The 22,489-nt window shown below is 46.7% G+C and overlaps 1 protein-coding gene across 2 annotated transcripts; it reads right to left on the reverse strand.

Annotated features, from left to right (window-relative positions):
• Positions 1-538: 538 nt before the first annotated feature.
• Positions 539-19,477, reverse strand: LOC130142647 (protein farnesyltransferase/geranylgeranyltransferase type-1 subunit alpha-like). 2 transcript variants are annotated; one of them, XR_008819474.1, is made up of 10 exons: positions 19,131-19,477; positions 17,959-18,044; positions 17,242-17,356; positions 16,298-16,402; positions 15,433-15,559; positions 14,871-15,019; positions 12,850-12,912; positions 12,172-12,343; positions 2,407-3,574; positions 539-767 (listed from the first exon to the last, which is right to left on the reverse strand). XR_008819474.1 is itself a non-coding variant. In XM_056324943.1 (9 exons), the coding sequence occupies exons 1-9, from the start codon at positions 19,352-19,354 to the stop codon at positions 10,519-10,521; spliced, it is 1,170 nt and encodes a 389-aa protein (XP_056180918.1). In that variant the 5' UTR covers positions 19,355-19,460; the 3' UTR covers positions 4,461-10,518. The 2 variants fall into 2 exon arrangements, 1 of the variants encoding a protein (XP_056180918.1); XM_056324943.1 differs by lacking the exons at positions 539-767; positions 2,407-3,574 and adding an exon at positions 4,461-10,647 and having other exon boundaries at positions 19,131-19,460.
• Positions 19,478-22,489: the final 3,012 nt, after the last annotated feature.

Raw genomic sequence — 22,489 nt, forward strand, 5'->3', positions numbered from 1 at the left:
TTAACCCCTCCCGGGATACTTGTGTTTGAACCCTCTGTGGTGCTACGTATTGACTTACCAAGCAGCTGCTCTTCCATGCTTAATCAGCAGGTGTGAAATTAGTGATGTTGCATGGAGAAAGAGTTGTCCTAATGACAACTCTGCTTGCCCAGGTAGCCAGTGTCAGGGAACTTGGGGTGAATTTTGCACATCTAGTGATCCACATCCACTTCCCCTGCTGCACAGCAGCAGGAAAATGACACAGCGATTTTAATTCCCCAAGGCTGAAATTTTAGGTAGACTTAACATCCCATGGCTTCTTGAGGAACAGCGATGGGTGACACATGTAATGGAGCACAGAGTCCTAGCCCCAAGGACATCTAGACATCCTGAGGTGGGTTTCCTAGCTGAATTTGGTGAGGCTTCTATTATTAGCTCTTCATGCAAAGTACTTACAGAAACCTAAATAACTGCATACGCCCTTGATTTTGGTAGCTTTGTCCTGACCCTTCACATGCACACACTTGTGAGCCTCTTTACATGCTACATTTTTTAAAAAAAACACATATTTGTTTTTCCTTTTAAGCAAATTCAGGGCCTGCCCTGGCTGCAGAGTTAAGGTATTATTTTCAGAGTGGGCACAGGGAGGCCCGGAACTTGTACATGTCCTTCTCTCAGCAGTGCCAACAGCATCGCTTCTCATCCAGGAACAGGATCCTAATTTTCATTATCTTGTGTCCGAAGAGTGTATGTTTTTAAACCAAATGGTGCATTAAGATGAAAGGATGCTAAGAGCAGAGAAAGGAAGAACAGACAAAATAACTGGCAGTTTTATACTGTGAGTTGAGCACTTAAGCATTAGGTAAGATATTGTGGAGAAAAACACATTATTGCCTACTTCAGAGATTTCTAGTCTCTGCATCAGACTTCATGCACTTTGCACCTGTGTTGAGTAGGCACCCATACCGAGTGTACTCATGTAAACATACACAGAGTACTTTAAAATGGCAGTGTTATTCATGTCCAGAATTGCACAGAACAGTCAGACTGCCAAGGATTCTGGAAAGGACCTGTTATGGGACAAAAATAATGTAGTTTTTACATTCAAGTGTAATTTTTTTATCCTTTGCTGTTAGAATATATTGTGCCAAAAGCTTGACCTTACAGCCTTAAAGGGAGAGAAAGTGTTTTCACTTGGAGATATTTAATAGAGATGGTTATTTAAAGGAAAAACTAAATACTGAAAGATATTTGACTTCTATGAACCAGAAGTAAAATGCTGTACTGCCAAATTAACAGGCTTGCCAGAACTCAGCCAAACATCATCTTACCCAAGTTTTCCAACTCAATCTGCCTTAAGCAGAAGATACACTAGGGAAACATGCTGCCAACCCAAAAGACACAGGGGTAATCACTGACTAAACCCAGACTTGGAATAGAAAGTGCAAAGCACACACCTTATCCCACAATGTCAGGAACACGCATAAGGCACTGGTGTTCAGAAAAGGGCATGAGCTAGACTCAGGAGCATTGTTGATATTATTGCATCCACCATGCCATATCTGGGGTAACATCTGAGACGTGTCTCAAGGTGTTCATAAAGAAATTCTCTCCCTATTCACGTGCACAGGGCAAGAAAACCACAGCTGCAGTGTCTCCCCTGCCTATTTTGAACTTGCATATAGGTAAGTCCACCAGCACTTGCAAAGCCTTTGTTTGACCCCACGAGGGACGACTCCACACCATCACTTAATGTTGTTCCCTTACCCCTTTGCTGGCTTTAAGGCATTTTGTGCTCTTGTAGGGGCCCGTATCTCCTTAAGCTCCTTGTCACCACTGGACTGCATGAATTGCCTGCTAGCACTCGAACAGAAATGTTTTGTGTGGTGTGAGTGATTAAAAACCTTGCTGCTTCCCTGCTGGAGGATACTGCTCCCACAGAAGGTCCAGCTAAGCAGCATGCTCCTAATCTGCCTCAGCACCGACAGCAACAGACAGAAGCATTCTGTGCTCGCCGAGGTGGTTTTGCACTGCGTAGATTAGGAAGGACTTGCATGCTGTTTGTCAGCTGAGTTGCGGAGACAGTAAGATAGAAGTCAGTAACAGCTTAGGCAGACACAGACACAGCTATACCAAGGCAAGTACATCAGCCTCTGACGAAAGCAGTCATAGGAAATTATTTCCCATGCTCCGTACTCCACTGAATGTTTCAATTATACTGATTTACAAGGGACAGTTGTGCCAGCACATTTTCCCCTTTAGGCACAGCTCTTCAGTAATAAAATTGTACACGAGTCACATTGCTAACACACAATCAGTAACAACAGTAAGTTTCCTTGTAGAGATGAGCCCTTATGACAAATTGTCAGGTGTTTCCACTGGTGATAGGTAGGTAGTGTTTACAGCTTAAAGTCATCTAACACTTACGGTAAGATTCTTCTCTCTGTAGCTCATACATTTTGTCAGGCTCCCACCTCCATGAGAAAGATTCTGTCTCAGACACATTTTAAAATGAAAATCTTGGTAGCCGCAGTTGCAAACTAGCTGGGCAGCCTGTCTTCCCAGCTCTGACAGCACCGTATTGCTGAGTGTGGCTGACTATCACAGAACTGAGGTGCCTTTTGAAGAGAACTGTAGAGCTTAGAGCTTCTTTGCTATCCAGATGACAGCAAGCATAAACATTTGAAAGAAAACCTGAAAATTTCTGTTAAAACATAATGACCATCTTGTTTCCCTCCCCCCAACCCCCGCCCCCCCCCCCCCCCGAACTTTAGTCTCCAGCATGTTTTCTTAGGATTTGCATGATTTGTTTGGTCAGACATCTGTTTTACAGAAGATATTTTTCTGCTAGAGTACATATCTGGTTATTACTTCACTGGTAAACTCAGAAGTGCCAATACCTTTGCAAGTATCACTGTGCTTGTATAACCAGTATAAAGCGCTATTAACCTTGTCAGTAGATGACTCTCTACATCTAGACATTTTCAAGAACGAGAAGGCTGCAAGTTGGCCACATCATGAGAAAATAGTCTGAGTCTTGTCAGAAGAGCCCACCGTTCTTGACACAGAACCACAACAGGGGTAAATCTTGGTATTTCCTCAGACCACAAGTGACTAAGATCACGTCCCAAAATACGCTGTCCCAGTGGACACTGTTCATCATCTCACCTTGGGATGAGTTATTTTCACTGAAATTCATGCCAGTGTCTATAAAGAATACTCAGCCTTATTCCACGTACCGTCTCAATTTTGTTTACGAAAGATACAGGAACTCAATAACACTATATGCAGAGGCGCAACTCTCTTCCCTCTTCATTGGTGACATTTATTTTAAGGATTGCATTTGTCTGTTTTCTCTCTCTGAGCTTTCTTGACTGGCTGCGGCAAATATATTACTTTGTCCTGAAGACCTTGAACATCCAGTACCCCGTATTTAGTGTAGTTTCAAACAGGAACAATTCGTGGGGGTAGAAATGTATACTTTTTGTTCTATGCTGGAGCGTCAAATGTGGTTTAAAAAAAAAGCAGATAACAAATCTCCAAGAGTCTGAACTTCATGTCCATTTTAAGTGGTCGTGGTCACGTGTTTTCTCTACTGCTGGGGAAGTGGAAAAAACATGGAAAAATTACGCAGCTTTCATTTATTAATTCCATTCCCCATGAGTTGTTCTAGATTTAAAGAATGCATTGCATTAATGTATTTCAAGTGTCTAAAATAATCTCCACTACAGTTTAATTACAGCAGCAGATTTTAATGTTTAGTATCAGACAGACTGTTCATATTATGACATAAATACTAGTATTTATTCCCTTTATGATTATCTCCAAGAAAATATTTCCTATCACACAAGCACTCTATGCTAAGAACCCAGTTTACAATAGCCATCGACTGAAATCAGGGCAGATGCAGCAGTTTTCTTGTACAGGCACACGCACCCTTTGCAGTTCTGTACTGAAGATGTCTTCTCTCTTTCACAAAGGGGAGCAAAAATACTTTTTGGCTGAATATATGCATGGAAAAAGATACAAAAACCCTACAGGAGCCACAGGGTTAAGACATTTAACGCAAAAAGGTCCCCAATAAACCCATTCCTTCCCTTCCAGTTCAATGAAGATACGTAACATTACCAGTTAGTTATAATCTGTTCTGTCCTATGACTTCAGTTTGGTCTGGTTACAAAGGGTGAAGAAAAAAAAAAAAATTCAGATTTTCAGCTGTCGGAAACAGAACTCCAAGAAAAAAATAAGCGGATCTTCTAGGGTCCTCAAAGCATTTTTCCTAACTGTGCAGATAGGAATTCAAGGCTCCTAAATTCATCAAGTGCCCGGAAAGTTTCTGGGATGAGAATATTCCAGTGCAAGACACCTCAATGCGACAGAATCTATTGTCCCTAAAAAGGGGTATTTTATCTCAATTAGCATCTGAGAAGAACAGACTATGCACATTAAAGACCCAAAGAAACACACTAAAAAATTTCAAATGCTTTAAGTTGGTTTTATTACAAAATTACACTTGGTGATAGTTGCATACAATAATAGTATGTGCTGTCAGTGTTGTGTAGCTGCTCCCACATAAAGCAACAACTGCAGCACCTGCCTGCACTAACCAGAAGTAGGTTACTTTAGTAGCTAAGTTACCTGCAGTCATTACTGCTGCATCTGATGTGACCGTGTTAGGAACCACAAGTGGGTAAACCGAGGCATGAGAAATTGGTTTTGTGCCTTATAAATTGCAGGTATAGCTTTATGTATTTATTTCAGGAAATTAACCCTTTACTGGTGCATTTCTGTAATTAAGCCTTAATGCATGTCTTGACTGCACCTGGCTACCAGCAGCAGCAGCAGTGACCCGAGACTATTACCACTGCACTCTTTCATTGCAATACCTCTTTACTAGGGGAATACTACACCGGATTTTAAACTAGTTGATGGCCCTACTTAGTGCTGCTTTCATTTACGTGCAGTACGTGTTGTGCTGTTTGTCCTCCTTGAGACTTGGGCTAAAGTCATCCCAGTGTAGTACTATGCAGCGTTGGTTTACATGCGATGGACTCGTGGGCCGTAACACCGTGCCCTGCGCACTCGGCGGTGGTGTCGCCCCTGTGGGTCGGGCGGCCCCTGGCGGCAAATGCCAGCAACTGCACCTCTGGCTTCCCTTTTCCTGGGAGCCGGCCTATGGGCGGGATCCCAGCCTCCTCCTTCCCCCCGGGGCCAATTACTGAAAAATTTAGGGTTTCTGGCAATTCTGAGTATCTTTGGTCCGTCGGATGCACCACAGCGCGGGTCGTGACCCTGCTGGCTAGGAACACTGAACGGGGTTTGCACCTCCTGGACCTGGTGGAGATTTAAGCAACTAATTCTAACTACTAACCTCATGGCTACTCCAGCTCCCGCGTGGTTGCTCTGGCTCCCGCGGCAGTGTCAGTATCAGTGGCGCCTATACTGAAGGAGAAGTATAGATTCTATATATGAAGAAGAAATGGAAACGGAAAGCAGCTCATTTTGTAAAGGGGGAGGATGAAGCAGGGCCATCACAGGATCAGGATGAACGCAGCGAACAGAACAACAGTTAACCTCCCGATTTCTGTTTCTGAATGAACAGTGGGATAATGCAGAAAGATTATGCCTGTCAATCAGGTGAACACCTTATCGCCTGGTTACTTCGATGCTAGAATAACAGGGCTAATACTATAGAAGTGGAGGATAGGGAAGCCAAGCAGCTGGGATCACTTTCTAAAGAAGGAGACGTTGACAGGGCATGCAAAAGGAATGCAAGCCCTCAGCCTCTGGAAGGGACTCCTGTCAAATGTTAAGGTACCCCTACAAGGAGGGTACCACACGTCACGCAGGCAAGCGGACCGCAACAGAGAACCGGACACTCAAGGGAATTAGCTGTGAAAGACATGAGTTCTTATAACCAGGATGATCCATGGTCACCCATGGATCCTGGCAAAGTCCTTATGCACGCAGCCCATGTGACAGAAACTGGTACAGAGCAGACCATCATCATGTGCCAACTCACTGGCAACAATGAGTTGAAAAGACGATGCACCAACGGTGGATGAAGTTATGAAGATAGCGGCTCTACCTCCATCACCTCAGCTGTGGAGAGACCGGTCCAGCAACTTGATGAGGATATCCTGTTCCTCACCTGTATGGACCTGCATCTCAGCCATCAACCAGAGATGCCCTTCTGTTTGGGAGGGAGAACACAGGAGATACCACAGGGTACCCTGTGGTTTTACCTGTGGGACCACGGAGAGAACATGAGGAGGTGGGATGGAAAAGCCACCTCAGTCCTGGAGGCACAGGCGCATTAATTACAAGGAAAAATAATCATAAATAAAGAGTCTTCCAAGAAGGTTGCTGCTCCAGTCTCCAGAGGGCAGCTTTCCAGACAGACTGATACAGCTGGCTTTACCCACAATCCTGTGAAAAGGAATTCTAATCCATTCTGCCAAGACATAAGTGACCAGAACTACTCCACGCTACATCCGCTTCGCACCACTTGCCACCCTGGTGGAGAATCCTACAAGCAGGATTACAGCGACCCTGCCTGCAGCCAGGCGGAGGACACGGATAGCTGCGTTTACCAGACCATGTGGATCTGCCGGCCAGGCACATCAGACCCACAGGAACATAAAGCTTTAGTAGATACAGGTGCACAGTGTACTTTAACGCCATCAAGCTATGAAGGAGCCGAGCCAACCAGTATTTCTGGAGTGACAGGGGGATCTCAACAGCTAACTGTATTGGAGGCTGAACTGGGAAGGAGTGACAAAAACATCCCATCGGGACTGGCCCAGAAGCTCCTCGTATCCTTGGCATAGACTCTCTTAGGAGAGGGTGTTTCAAGGATCCGAAAGGGTATCAGTGGGCTTGTGGTATAGCTGCTCTGGAAACAGAGGAAATCGAGCAGCTTTCTACCTTGCCTGGTCTTTCAGAAGAACCTTCTGTGGTGGGGATTACCGAAAGCTGAGGAACAGCAGGCGCTGATCGCCTCTACCACGGTGCACCGGGGGCAATACCGCACCAACCGAGACTCACCGATTCCCACCCAGGAGCTGGTTCGCCAACCAGAGAACTAAGGAGCGATCTCAGCAGAACCCATTCACCCTTTAATAGCCCCCCATACGGCCACTGTGACAACCTAATGGAGAATGGAGACTAACAATGGACTATCGTGGCCTGAATGAAGTTAGTGCCGCCACTGAGTGCTGCCGTGCCAGACATGCTAGAACTTCAACATGAACTGGAATCAAAGGCAGCCAAGTTGTACGCCGCCACTGATACTGCAAATGCACTTTTCTCAATCCCTTTGGCTGCAGAGTGCAGGCCACAGTTTGCCTTCACTTGAAAGGTGTCCAATGCATCTGGAATCGACTGCCCCAGGGGCGGAAACTGGAAACACATCCCTACCATCTGCCATGGACTGATCCAGGCTGCACTGGAACGGGGTGAAGGTCCAAAACACCTGCAAGACATTGATGACATCATCGTACGGGGCAATACAGCAGAAGAACTTTTCGAGAAAGGGGAGAAAATCACCCAAATCCATCTGAAAGCTCGTTTTGCCATAAAACAAAGTAAAGTCAAAGGACCTGCACAGGAGATCCAGTTTTTAGAGACGAAATGGCAGGATGTATGTTGTGAGATCCCAACAGATGCGATCAACAAAACAGCAGGGATGTCTCCACCAACTAGTAAGAAAGAAACTCACGCTTTCTTAGGCGTTTTGGGCTTTTGGAGAATGAACATACCAAGTTACAGTACGATTGTAAACCCTCTTTATCGCGTGATGTGAAAGGAAAACTATTTTAAATGGGGCCCTGAGCAACAAGCCTCTGAATAAATTAAACGAGAGATAGTTCGAGCAAGGCCTTGTGCCAGTTTGGACTGCGCAAGATGTAAAGAATGTGCTCTACACCACAGCCGGGGAGAATGGCCCTGCCTGGAGCACCTAGCAGAAAGCACCAGGGGACACTCAAGGTCAGTCCTTGGGCTTTTGGCGTCGGTGATAGAGAGGATCTGATGCCCACCAGACTCCAACTGAAAAAGAGATACTGGCAGCTTATGAAGGGGTTCGAGTTGCCTTGGAAATGATCAGTAGTGAAGCACAGCTCCTTCTGGCGCCCCGGTTACCAGTGCTGGGATGGAGGTTTCAAGGGAGGGCCTCCTCTACACATCATGCAACTGCTGCTAGGTGGAGTAAGTGGGTCACGCCGATTACACAACGAGCTCAGATAGGCAATCCCAATCATCCAGGAATCTTGGAAATTCTTATGGACTGGCCAAAAGGCAAAGACTTCAGGATGTCACCAGAAGAAAAGGTGACACGTGCTGAAGAAGCCCCATCGTACCATGAACTGCCTGACCGCAAAGAAGTATGCCTTATTTACCGATGGGTCCTGTGGTATTGGTAGGAAAGCAACAGAGGTGGAAGGCGGCTGTATGGAGACCCCTGTGACATGATGCAGAATCTGCTGAAGGGGAATCAAGTCAGTTTGCAGAGGTGAAAGCTACCCAGCTGGCTTTAGAGGTTGCTGAATGAGGAAGGTGGCTGATGCTTTAACTCTATCCTGACTCATGGATGGTGGCAAATGCCCTGTGGGGGCGGCTGCAGCAATGGAAGCGAAGTAATTGGCAACAGAGAGGTGAACCCATCTGGGCTGCCACACTGCAGCAAGATATTGCTGCTCGGGGAGGGGGGTAGAACCTGGTTGTAAAAGTACGTCACGTAAATGCTCGCGTACCCAAGAGCTAGGCCACTGAAGAACACCGAAACAACCAGCAGGTAGATCAAGAAGCTGAGACTGAAGTGGCTCAGGTGGATATGGACTGGCAACGTAAGGGTGAGTTACTTATAGCTCGGTGGACCCATGACACCTCAGGCCATCAAAGAAGAGATGCAAAATATAGGTGGGCCCAGGATCGAGGGGTGGACTTAACCACGGACGCTACTGCACAGGTAATCCACAAATGTGACACATGTGCTGCAATTAAGCAAGCCAAGCAGTTAAAAGCCTCTGTGGTATGGAGGATGATGGCTGAAATAACAGTACGGGGAGGCCTGGCAGACTGACTATATTGCACTCCCCCAGACTCACCCAGACAAACGCCCTGTGTTTACAATGGTGGAAGCAACCACCAGATGGCTGGAAACATACCCTGTGCCCCATGCCACAGGTTGAAAAGGCGCTATCCTGGGCCTTGAAAGGCAGGTCTTGTGATGACACGGCACCCCAGAAAGAGCAGAACAGAACAGAATCAGACAACAGAGACTGTTCTGAAACAGTCTCGTAAACACCTGGGCCAAAGAGCATGGCATCGAGCGTGTGTATCATATTCCCTACCATGCACCAGCCTCTGGGAAAACTGAGTGATGTAACGGACTGTTAAAAGACTACACTGAAAGCAAAGGGTGGTGGAACTTTCAAACACTGGCATACACACTCAGCAAAGGCCACCTGGTTAGTCAACACCACAGGACCTATCAGACAAGCTGGACCCGCCCAACCAAAGCTTCTACATGCTGTAGAAAGGGACACAGTTCCAGTAGTCCACCTTAACATTATGTCTGGGAACACAGTCTGGGTCATTCCTGCCTCAGGCAAAGGCAAACACACTTGTGGGACCGCTTTTGCTAATGGACCCGGGAGCACTTACTAGGTAATACGGAAGGATGGGGAAGTTTGATGTGTGCCTCAAGGGGATTTGATTTTGGGTGAAAACAGCCAATTAATTAAGTTGTGTGATGTTAATTGTTACACAGTATTGTATATTGTCATTTCTATATGCCTATTAGTACACTGAGTGCCTTGTGGTGCCATCTCTACCACTTTGGATTTGAACCCGAGTCCTTTTCAACTGCCACACCAATGAAGAATGACTTTGGTGAAACCAGATCAGGGCAGCTCTAATAGAATTAGAACTGCCTCCAAGACACAACAATCCAACAACTCACACCATCTTTCCCACCTGGACAGACTGTTGTAACAGATGAAGCCCAATGTCACGGACTAAATGAACGCAGCGGACTTCAGAAGGATGGTCCACAGACTAAGGGAATGATATCCGTGTATTTATATTAAAAGGCAGGAGATGTGGTTACGTATTGGAAAATGCTGCATGACATAAATGGTATGGAATAAGGGGTGGATACTGTCCTGGTTTTGGCTGGGATAAGGTTAATTTTCTTCTTAGTAAGTAGTAAAGTGTTGTGTTTTGGCTACGATGCGAGAACAATGTCGACAGAACACTGATGGTTTTTAATTGTTGCTGGGTAATGTTTATGTTAATTCCAGGACTTCACAGTTTCTCAGGCCTTGCCAGCCAGAGGGCTGGAGGGACACAAGAAACTGGGAGGGGGCACAGCTAGGACAGCTGACCTGAGCTAGCCAAAGAGGTATTCCATACCATGGGATGTCACGCTCAGTATACAAACTGGGGACTGGGGGTTGGCCGGCACCTGCTGATCATTCCTTGGGGGCTGGCCAGGCATCAGTCAGCAGGTGGTGAGCAGTTTTCTTCCAAGTTCAGTTACTGCTGTTTGTCTGTCAGCATGCTCTGTTCAGTGCCTGAGCCGTGCTTGTCCTTAAGGGACCTTCCAATATATCTCCAGTATTCCTTCCGGATGGTGTCTTTTTCTTTAGCTAGAATTTCACACAACTACGAAAGACAATTGAGACATTGGAGTGTTACACCAAAAGCTGATGGAATTCTTAATTATCTTTATAAAAACACAGGCAATATAGGACTAAGCTAGTATTAAAACACCTTTCTTAGCAACACTTGTTTTATTCACCAGTTGCAACTGTCCAGTGACCTCAAACCGGTATCAATTCCAATTGATAGTCAACCAGTCTGACACTGCACAAACCTCCCCAGTCCTACTTCAGTTGCAACTGCTTCCCCATGACTCCTTTCTGTGCCCACCACTTGTCATCTATCCCAGGCTATTCAGCCTGCAGTACACTACAGCGTACTTGGGACTTCCTGACAAACCTGACTGTCTTTCAGTGGTCCAGTAGCTGTAAACCACTTCATTCAAAACAGCGGGGGAACATCCTGCTCTTAAATCTCCAGTACTGCCAGTGGACTGACAGGAGGTATTTTGTTTATGGTTTTTCCCTCAGCATACTGTCCCAAAAGGATTCTCCATGCAAGTCAGTAACCTTCTCTCACGACATGTTAAAGCTGGTGCCGCACGCTATTTCTACACATTCTGATTTGTTGTATTTCGACTTGGGTAAGCAGCGAGGCACAGAAGTCAACCCCACTCACAGGATGTGCTGTGTAAAAGGTATATGCTATGAACACTGTGCAAGTCTTCTAGTCAATTCCCTTTGATAATGCAGAGGGCATTGCCCTGGTCAGTGAATGAGAGTTGCGAAACAGGAGATTCCATGCCTAAATAGATGAAGAAGTCAAACTCAGAGAGACAGTATAAAGGGACACCAAGCTGTGAGGTACAACTGCACTTATTTATACTCTGGTTGTAGAACACAACAAAGGAAAAGTGTTGACAAACTTTGGAATACAGACTCCATGTGAGAACGGCAGCTCTACTTACACTGTGTTCCAGTCTGTTCCACAGTGAATGAAAAGTAAAAGTAAAAAAGTAAAAAAGTAATGTAAAAACTACACTGCAAACCACACGGATCTCCCCAAATGTGCAGGTCAGGGAATACACAACATTGCTACGAGTCATTTATGCTCTGTAGGAAATGGTGCCTGACATTCCTCACAATGTCCCCAGTGCCTACTAGCCTTTAAGCTAATTCTGCCAGCTTTCTTGGAAAGACCTAAGAAGTGCAAAGGGAGTTTAGATACAGATACTTGAGGCAAGATTCACTAGCCTGCAGGTAAGTGATTTTGGACTACAAAGTTAGCATCAGAACCTCCTTGATTGTTCAAGTATCTCCTTTCTTCCGCAGGCAGTGTTAGGAACCTTCCTTCGCCACCAGGTGAAGAAAACTTACAGTGATTTTGTAACTGGCAAATTACTATTTACAGAAAAGTTCATGAGACTCTTGGGATTATCTGGCTTTCAAGTTCAACTCCCCACAGAGCTCCTGAGATTGACAAATAACCTGCTCTAGTTATGAAAATCAATCTCATTTTGTCGGGATATAAACCAAGAGAGCAACAGATAGCATTCCTGAGAAGCAAACCCAACCTCTCAAAACGTACCTCCAATGCCTTGTTTAGTGTTTCTTCCTTGTTATCACACTGGTTCTCAAGCATATCTTCATATATGTCCACAAGAAAGGCAATCAGATAGGGTGAACTGTGGCTAGGCTGCAAATTCAACAGCTGCTCTAACAGATTTGGATACTCAGAAAGACCACGATCCTGTAGAATCCTAGAACAGAGGTTAATAGGCTTGAAACGTAATGCTGGGAAATACGGTGTGAAGAATTCAATTTTGGTTATGACTCCTTTATTTAGAGATCAGTTTTGAAACAAGGGTGCAAACTCAAGTAAGGCAGAAAGTAAGCAGCATGCAGCAGTAATACAGCTTAATGTGGCAGTAGGCTAAATACAGGCATGCTCAACTGAGCAGAAACCAAGACTGAAAGCATGCTCACTGCTTCCTACTCTAGGCTCTTGAACCCAGTAACATCACAGGCCAAGTTTTTAAAAGCATGCGAAGCACTTGCAATCTCCCACAAGAACTACAGGGCCAGAAACTTAGCGGACAGTTACAGAGAAATTAGGTTGATGTATTAAGCCTTTGAGCAAGCTTTCGCCTCCCTGCTTAAGCCCACAACACTAGAATGAACAGCAACGAGCTCTTTCTAGTTAAGAGCTAGGCGTAAGACACTTTCTACAGATACTCTCTTTGCCCCACAGAGAAGAATACCTCACCCTTTTAAATAGTTCCAAGCGCTCTCATTATGTGGCACTGCCGTGATCATCTCAAGAGTGTATCTGTGAGAAAAAGACAATAGGTCAGGAACGCAGCCACTAACAATGCAGTCAGAAATTACTGGCATGTGCTCAGACACTCCCAAACACATCCTCTACTCTGATTCAGAGACTTTTTGCAGATCATCTCATCTGGGTCACAGATCAAAAATGCCTTGCAATACAATCACCGCCAGTCCCAGACCAACAGACACTGACAGAACTGTTTTAGACTCTGAAGTCTTCCATTTGCTGCATTTTATACAATAATGAAACAGTTCTTGAAATTATGAGCAATTGCACTAAGAAAAAACACGATACACTGTCCTGGTATGCTAAAGGAATAACTTGTGCCTTAATGCTCAGAAATGGCAAGGGGCTGAAAAGGGCTAGAGTAACTGAAGCCCAGGTTGAGCTATGTTCATATGAGTGCCAGATCATCTCAACTATGTACCTATTCAAAATGTTCTGTACCTATTTGCAAAACCTTTTTCACGAGGCTGTATTTGAGCAAACTGCAGAAAGGCAAAGCTTGAGCTTTCAGCTCACGCAGCCTTCTGCAGCAGCTCTTTGAAAGTAACAATTAGGCAACTCCTCTGAAAGCAAAGCAACAAGAGACATCTGCCATACTTTTGCAAAGCCACATTTCATCTTCACAAAACAGACTTTACCTTCTGCCCTTCACCAGCGTAATCATTCACCTGATTTTCAGAGACAACAAATACTGACAAAAAGTTCTATAAGCAATACTGAAGAAAAAAACCCCCACAAACCCACAACTCTCAACCTTTTTTAACTTTCTGCAGTCACTATGGCCAAGACCGAGTTTATCAAGCAACAAGCAGCCCAGCTACAGTTCTATAATGACATCCCTGAAGTCTTAACCTTAGACAGTCTGATTCTTTAGATGGTATCTAATTAACTTGAACACAGCACCATGTATAAACAGATCAAGGGAGGATGTTTAGATGCAACCTCTGGAGAGAAAAAGCTGTAAATATCCGAGCCTAAGTCATAGAAATAGCTCAGATTTATTAATCTGCAGAGAAGTTATAGACTGGAAGAGAAGTACAACTTAGAGCAGTTTGCAAAGACAACCACAGAAGGCGATGAGGGTTGGGATCCTCTACGAACAACGTACCAATGGACCTATTCAGAGACCCAGTATTTCTTCTGAAGAGTAACTCCAAATAATTGCAGGAACTTCTCCTCATTGCTCCTTCGCTTTAGACAAACAGCTTCTCCTAACCATCAATCCTGGCCAGCGGTCTGAGATAAGAAAACCATACCAGGAAGATTCCTTTACCACCATCAGCTCTAAAATAAATGTCTAGAAGCCCAGTTTGTCTTCAGTTACAAACGTGCAGCTCTGAAACAGTTTCCAAAGCTCACTGTCCTCCAAACTGGCCAACTCACAGAGACATTTGTTGTTGCACTGACCACAAACCCCTGAAAGCTCCTTTCTTTTTCCAGCTGTATCAAACTCCTCACAAAAGGCAATTCCTCTTCCTACAAGCCACGCCCATCTTATCTTTAAATCATTGTGGCTACTGTAGTACTGAAACAGCAGTTTATCACAACACAGAGTGCCTCTCCTTCCAAGCTTTCTAGGGGTAGGACGTAAGACACTACTGAACAGCACAGCTCACGACGTTTCCAGTGCCACACATCTGCAGGTTGTTCCACTACAGCTAGCTGACTACAAAAAGCCAAAAGTTTTGTTTGCACAATAAACTGGGTCGGAACACAGACTCACGAGAACGCCTTGCCCAGGGTAAGCATAGCTTGCTTCTGTACTGCTCAACAAGTCAGTAGTACTGAAGCAAGCTATATATGCACCAACACTTGATCTGCCATCCACGAGAGTGAGCCCAGAAACCGCAATAAAACCAGGAAAGACAAGCCCACAGGGACTGTCAAAATATTCCTTTGCTTCCATATAATGGAGAATGCTGAATGCGAGCATGAAAAGCATTACTAACTGGACTTCTGTGTCTAGGACTACTGGGTCATCATAGCCGATGGTGCTGAAAATTACGAAGTGTCGTTGGTTCCAAACCGAGTTGTTTCTCACATCTTCCCTCAAAAGCTGGTCTACATATTCTAGTTCATTGTCCCATAATTTGAACTCCTGTGGCAAGGGAAGGAAGAGACAATGTCACAATCCAAAGTTTTATATATTCTCCTTGCTCCTGAGGTCTCTGAACGTTAGATACAGAGACTTTTTAAAAGAAATAAATTAAGGATGGGTGAACGAGGAACACGATACGCTACTCAGCTGCACACAAGGGTATTAGCTCTTCATTAAATTCACACACGGAACAGCAAGCAAACAAGAAAAGACCTTTTTGAACTTGCTTCTTAAAAGGCAAGTTTATAGCTAACCTCTACCACACATTAAAATACAACTGGTTTTCCCCCCTCAGCCTTAAGAAACAAAGTGCCAAATGGAATTCCGATTGTATTTAAGAAACCAAACTCTACAGCCTGAGCAGGTTCTTTAGTGAGTCTCAGTAATTCTGAATACAATGTTGGATACGATACCCGAATAACCCACTGTCTGTGTTGCCATGCATGGTAATTTTTGGCATCTTGCTTAAGAATGTCAGCTACGAACTCAAGCTCTTCGGATGGATCCTGCAGCCACTCCACCAACATCCGTCTGTGATGCCTAAGGACAAGAGGAGAAAACTATTTTTAGAATAGTCTATAAAAATTTTTATGATGTGTGGTCTGTATTCAAACAGCACGCAACAACCGTACTACTCAGGAACAAAACACTAGTTAAACACTTCAAATCAAACATACCGAAACATTTCACTTGTGCCTGAGATATATTTGACGCATACCTATCCTATAACAAATTCTAACTACGCATACACATTGGCCAGTCACCTCCTTTTAGACAAGTGATGTTTACTTGAAGTAACATTCCCACTTTTAACACTCCTGGCCAAAGCCTTCAGCAGAGTAAAATTTTCTACTACTATGTTATTTCTCTAGCAATAACAACCCTGCTGCTTTTCCTATTCCCCCCAAAAAACAACAGGTAAGCAAACCCCAAGAGCCAATAAAAGAAAAAAATAGTTTTTTCTATTTGTCTTTTTGTTTGCCTTTTCATCAGTCATTTTTTTGGTCTGTCAGGCTTATTTTGACAGCTTAAAAATCGAAATGAAAACAAGGCCTTTTTTGCATGTCATAATCACTTTTAGAACAAACTGCTAAAGAGGCCTTTGGCAGTGATGCTGATGCAACTCCATGTAACTCCTCCGCTACCGCCACTGCAGTAGATGCAGGCAGCAACTTTCAATAACTTTTAGCATCAATGATCACAAATTACTCTAGCCAATTTACAAAGCAAAAGTTACCCGCAAAAGTGTTAAGAACTGAGAGTAAAACATGATTTTACCAGACTTGGTAGTTCTTTGGCTGATCTTCAATGATAGCTGTAATGTACTTCAGTTCCTCATGAAGATCCTTTCCCAAAGACCGCAGGAGGACTCTCCGGAAATGCCTGTGCAAAAGTCAAGCATTCAGACACTGCAACAGGGCTCTCCTAAAATTCACAGAGAGGAACACAGAATAACCTTTGTTCACGGTTTTTCTAACAAATAATGAGTTAAAAAGACTGCAAAAAACTAAACCACATATCCAGGTCTGCTGAAGGCCATTCAATTATCAAACAGGGGAGAACTGGAATACAGCTGGTTAAACCAGCATGTTATCTAAGTTCACAGCGATCCTGTTTCAAATGAACCTCTGCCAAGCCACAGGAGTACTTATCATCACGGAAACCATGAATTATGCGCTAAAGAAATGTAAACTTTCTGACCCCATGCAAGTTAGTCAAATAAAGACATACAAAGAGGTAGTTGTTGGCATAAACATGTTACAGGGCCCTGCTCTGAACATCAGAAATTCACTGTTTATTCATTATCTAAATGAACACTAACCTAAAATGCACCATTTAGTAAGTATGCAGTTATTTCGCAGGAAACGGCAGCTATCATGCTTTTATGCCTCTTCTTGGAGTCAACAGAGGCCATCTTCAGCATTTTGCCAAGGCTGCGTCATCAGGTAAGCAACCTAATGTTAAACATCAAAGTTCTTTTTGTGCCTAATCGTGACCTTGATCGATAATATCCTCTAAGCCAAATGAAAGAAAACCACTAAATCAAAATAAGACATGGAAAATACTGAACAAAGACTTTCTTCAGAAGCTCACTGGAAGTCTACACTAGTCCTCTGCATAAACTCAACTAGTCATACGCTGATCAGACTAACAAAATTATAAAACACGTAAGAGGTCAGCAATCAAACGACAACAGAAATAATCCCAAGATTATCAGTTACCATGCTGTGTAGTTTGCAGCATTTAACTCAATGGCATCTGCTGTTAACTTGAAAGCTCTTTCGCTTCTCTCATCCCGCTGCAGAACCGCCCGGAAGTAATCATAGACGTCTTGAACTAAATAGATAACAGCATCTTATTGAAGGCCATAAGACAACTGCCTGATTAGCGTGTAAGGTTAATAATCCTTTGATACTACTTCCTATTTTGTGGACTTTATAAATGTTCAAATGACAGCTACAGATTGGTCTGACAGCACTATGGGTGGAAAGTTCTAAACGATACCAGCATACCCAAAGCCTACCAAAATTTCTTAAAAATACACCATCCAAACCATATGCAAAGCCATCAGAAAAACGCCTTGCTGCTTACTCACATTACTTCCCCAGATGCAGGACCTTCATATGTCTGTCTGTCTTCCACTTGTGGGCTAGAAATGCCTTATTATGTGAACCAGCCAATCTGCTGTATTGCCTCTTAAGCCATATGATTTTAAAATAAAACCTTGGCTATTCACATCTCAGATGAAGATTCAGCTTTAGAGATGCTTGGTGAAAACAGCACACACAACCACCGTAACAGGATGAATATTGATTTTTCCAGTGTACTCCTCTAGAAAACATATTACCCAAAACATGAAGTTTCGCTTTCACACCACCAAGGACCGATACCAATTCAACCGCCTTTGGTTTTCAAAGCAGAATGTATTTAAAACTTACATTTTTTACTGTAGATGATCTGAACAACAGGATTTGGCCCGTCGTTCTGAGGGATAGGTTCAATATCCGCCCATTCCTTCCTGACCCTGTAAACACATGTTTTTGTCTTTTCAGTGCTTCCAAGAAGCAAAAAATGCAAAGCTACATGCAGAGATCTACGTCCAGTAACACACCCCTGTTCCCACCGGTCCCCATTATTGCCACTGTATTATTGCCTGTAGCACAGACCAGCGCGAACTCGAGGAAAGGAGGCACCGACACAGGCGACCACATGAAAATTCAGTCACAAGGTCGCCTGGCGGAGGACGGCCCCAGCTGCCCCGCGGTGCCTCGGGTAGGAGCGGATCGCGGCGCTCGCAGCGCCGAGCGGCTGCCGAGGCTTCCCGCTCCAGCCGCCGGCACCGCCGCCTGAACAGTGCATGCTGTACCGCTTATCTCAAGGATGACGCAACTATGTTTAGTTAAAGTCGGGAGATGTCCAAGGACCCTTACTGCCACATGACGGATGCACAGACTGCTAAGTCTTAGATTCCTGTTGTACATGCAACGCGGCGAAGATGGAGGCTTCGAACATGGCCGCTAAGGAACAGAGTCTGCGTAGAGACAACTCCTCCAGGCCATCGCGCAGGCACGAGATATGTTCACGTTGTTAACGTGAAGATATACTAGGCCCTTGAATGGAATGTGCCAATCGTCCAGGTGTGAGAGATGTTAAGGTGTTCCCGGAAAGTTAATGAATAGACACGAGTGACTTGTATAAAGAGGGGGCTGAAAGGTTCCCTCGGTGTGCATGCCTTTGGTGGAGCGATCCCCCACGCACCCAGCGCTGCCGAATAAAGATCACCTCGCTCGCTCGAATATTGGGGACCGATTCTTCAAATCACCATCCAGCCCTGCCCTGCCCTGCCCTGCCCTGCCCTGCCCGCCGCCGCCGCAGCCCTGCCCGCCGCCCCGGCCCGGCCCGGCCCGGCCCTGCCCTGCCCGCCGCCGTCCCGCTCAGCCTCTCCTCCCCCTCCTCCGCCCGCGGGGCCGGCCCTGCACGGACAGTAGCCGGCCCTCTCCTCCCGCCGCCCCAGCAGCGGGGGCGGCTGCCACGGCCGTGGCGAGAGCGAGGCTCCGCGCCGCCGCAGCCCCATCCCGGCCGGTCGAGGGCTGCGCTGTCGCGGCCGTACCTGTAGGGCACGTAGCCGGCGTCCTCCCTCGCATCCGCTTCCTCCAGCAGCTGCCCGAAGCCGCCCTCCGGCTCCCCGCCGTTCTTCTCCGGCTGCAGCTCCGCCGCCGCCGGCCTTGCCGCCGGGCCCGCTGCCGCCATCGCCCCGCTGCCGCTTCCGGGGCCTGGTGAAACCAGAGAGGCGGGCGCCGCGGCGGAGGGCAGAGCGGCCGCGTGGCTCTCCATCGCCCCCGCCTGGGATGGAGGGCAGGGGGCTGCGCGGCCGGGACCGCGGCGCGCCGGGCGGGCGGGACGGCTGCCCCCCGACCAGTAACCGGTACCGGCAGCGCCCGGGGGCCGCGCCGAGAGTATTAATTCGCGGCTCTGCTCATTAATCGCCGGGAACGTACCGGAGGAGGCGGCGGGAGGCGAGCCGGCGCTCGGGTCTGGCGTGCTCCAGTTTGCTCCTCCCCTTCCACCGTCCCCTGGCGGAAACGTGAGGGACCGGCGGGGCCAGCGCTGGCGGCGCCCCAGCGCGGGGTAACGCTGACCGGTTGTTCGGGTGGCGGCTGGCTGTGCTACGGCGCTGCGTGCTTGGCAGTCGCTGCTGTAAGCTAGAACCTGCGACGCCAGCAGTGGAGGCGTTCCCCCTGCCCGCAGCAGCGTATTTCCTGTGAGACCCCACCCCACCGCAGCACCGGGGCCTGCCGGCGCAAGGCCCAGACTAGGCCCTGGGGCCAGCGGCGCCGGGCGGGCGCGGTGGGAGCTCGGGGTGACGCTGCTGCAGTTGCTGAGGTGGGGACTTGGAGCCGCGAACAGCACGTCCCCGGCACTGCTGCTGCACAGGTGCTGCGGGCATGGTGATCGGTGTTTCCTCCCCGCCCCGTGGAAACGCACACAGCAGCACCGTTTCGGAGTTGAACCGGGGGATCTGGTCTCCGTAACAGGTGGCAGTAAGAGGAGGCTTTGAAACAGCCAGTTGTAACTGGCGCGTGAGATGGGGTAAGGCAGGAGATCTCCTAAAGTGCTGTTGGTCCCCAGGGCAAAGTAGCCGAACTGAAGCTACTGGTTAGGAAAAGCAGCTGACCCAGTGTTGCAGGTTCATAATCCAGGGCCTGCTGAGACGCTTTAGAGAGGGGAGGGTTAACGACAGCCAGAGCACATGTGTAGTAAGGGCCATGTGCACATCTGCATCAGTGCTGTATGTTCAGGGAGGTGGGAAACTGTTCCGTGTGTGGTGGGAAGGGTTAAAGTCTTTAATTTTGGGGTGCTTAAATTGAAAGGGCGGTAGGTGTGTCCACGCATTGCAGTGACTCTGTGGAAAGAAGAATGGTGCCAGAGCAGCAGTGAGGGAGTGCGGAGGCATGGCTGCAAGTTGAAAGGCAAGGTGCGGGGCGAGGAAGAATTGGGCCCGCGGGTGGTTATTCTGTCACTTGAGCGGTGTTGTTTCCTTTGGGAAGTTGCTTGGCCTCTGCGCTTTCCTCGCCTCTCTGCCTTTTTTCCTGCCCTTTCTGTTTTAATGGCGCAGTTGGAGACTTCATTTGTTTCTGCCAGGATGTTCATCCAGTAACTGGAGTGCCTAGTTTGGTTGGTGCCTCTGGGTATTACAGTAATAGAGACTACAGTAACATCATAATGGAGGGGAAAACCCAGAACAACCTAGTGGAAGGTTGCTTTGGGCTGTAAGACTATGAATAGAACAGAAACGAAATGGAGAAAGACGTACCTAGAGGCAGAGAGGATATCCAGCAGTACCTAGGTGAAAGAAAAAAGTTAGAAAATGCAGAACATTCTAAAAAAAAAAAGAGAAAGAACCAAGATGGGCCTAATAAGAAACAAGGTGTATTAAAAATGTGCACATACGAATGACAGAAGCCTCAAAAGAGTAAATACTGTTTTGTAAGAGGCAGAGCAGATGAGAAAGTCACTGTTGCTGACCTGCAGAGTCAAAGGTTGCATTGCGAGTTCATTAGATACCGAAAGCTCTCCAGGGGCAAAGGGCACTTGAGACACAGGTCTTGAAGAAATCTGGTTTATCAGCTCTGCTGTTTGAGCAACGATTTGGACTTTTTGGTCAAGTTTTGCCCAGAACTAACATGTAACGAATGACCTGCCATCGCCGTTGCTTATCATCTTTACCAGCTATTTAACATGCGTTACAGGCAAGCCAGACCCTGCGGTATCGGCTTATTTCCTCAGAGTGGCATAGCAGGACAAGAAACAACAGTGGGCTTCTGCGATGCCCACCACTGGATGGAGCTGGTCCAAGAATAGCTTGCTGACGGCATGGGTAGTGCAGCAGATAGGAAAGCTATCCCTCTGCCCTCGGGACTAGGTTCTGCATTCTGTCTGAACCTGTGTGTTGTTGGGTCTGTGGACTCCTTCTAAAGGCTTGAGGAATGGTAACTGAGAAAAAGCAAGCTATCTGAGGAAGCTGAAGCATATTCCAAACAAGTCGTGTCATTAATGAGAGCAACTTGGGAGTCTGCCAACTCGGGAAGCTTGAAACCCATGAGTGTAACTGAGTTTTAAAATGACGGACCAGACCAAAAAACCCATTTGGGATCACAGCATATCCTCCCATAAGCTGTACCAGGCTTCTGATCTGCCTCCAACCACTCCATTTAATTTACTGAACTACGCTCTCGTTGTGGCATGCCAGCGTCAGTCCTCTCAGCCTCAAGGCACACTGAAAGCCTTAGTCAGGCCTGCAAAGGCAGGATTCTTGCCTTAGCCCGGATCTGCTTGACAACATACGGCTGGTTCGTAATCAGTGGAAAGTGTTCATGTTACAGGTCTAGTATCTGTGACGACACTTCACAGAGAATATTAACACCCCACACCAAGCTTCTACTTAAAACTGTCTCCAGCAGCTGGGACCTTTGAGAAGAGGCAACAATTCGGATGAGACCTGTGATGAAGCACAAAGAGCGGAGGATAAATAAATCCGTCATGTCCCAGCACTGCAGTGTCAGTTACTAGTTTGTGCCTTGGGAGGAGCCTGGTAGCTCAGGGAGAAATCGGAGCTCTGTGGTGCAGTATGTGCAGCAATAGGTGGGCACTGCTCCAAATGGGCTGCAGGCAAGCGTAGCTATGGAGGAAAGGGCACAGAGCCAGCATGGCAGGGGTCACTTAAACTGCCGCAGAGGACTGGATTCAGGCTGTCTAGTGGGTACCCTGCTGAGCCTCTCAGGAAGGCTGCAGGCATGACCTGCTGTAGAGTAAGGAGATGAGTTGTGTGCACAACGTCTTCGTGATTTCTATCATGCGTTTCAACTGAGGCACATCGGGTGTTCCCTCTGCCTCCTCTGGGATTCTTCCTCCCTCCGCTCCCCCGGGTGAGCACCACCTTGCACCCCCCTGCCCACCGCATCTGGGTTA

This window comes from Falco biarmicus, chromosome Z (genome assembly GCF_023638135.1).
Source record: "Falco biarmicus isolate bFalBia1 chromosome Z, bFalBia1.pri, whole genome shotgun sequence".
NCBI classification, from domain to species: domain Eukaryota; kingdom Metazoa; phylum Chordata; class Aves; order Falconiformes; family Falconidae; genus Falco; species Falco biarmicus.

What these genes read in the sequence shown, in the direction of transcription:
- LOC130142647 (XM_056324943.1), bottom strand. Translation starts at nt 19,354, where the DNA reads ATGGAGAGCCACGCGGCCGCTCTGCCCTCCGCCGCGGCGCCCGCCTCT. An exon ending in GCCGGCTACGTGCCCTACAG is followed by an intron (nt 18,045 to 19,130) that starts GTACGGCCGCGA and finishes ATGTGTTTACAG; the next exon opens with GGTCAGGAAGGAATGGGCGG. An exon ending in ACAGACAGTGGGTTATTCGG is followed by an intron (nt 15,020 to 15,432) that starts GTATCGTATCCA and finishes CCCTTGCCACAG; the next exon opens with GAGTTCAAATTATGGGACAA.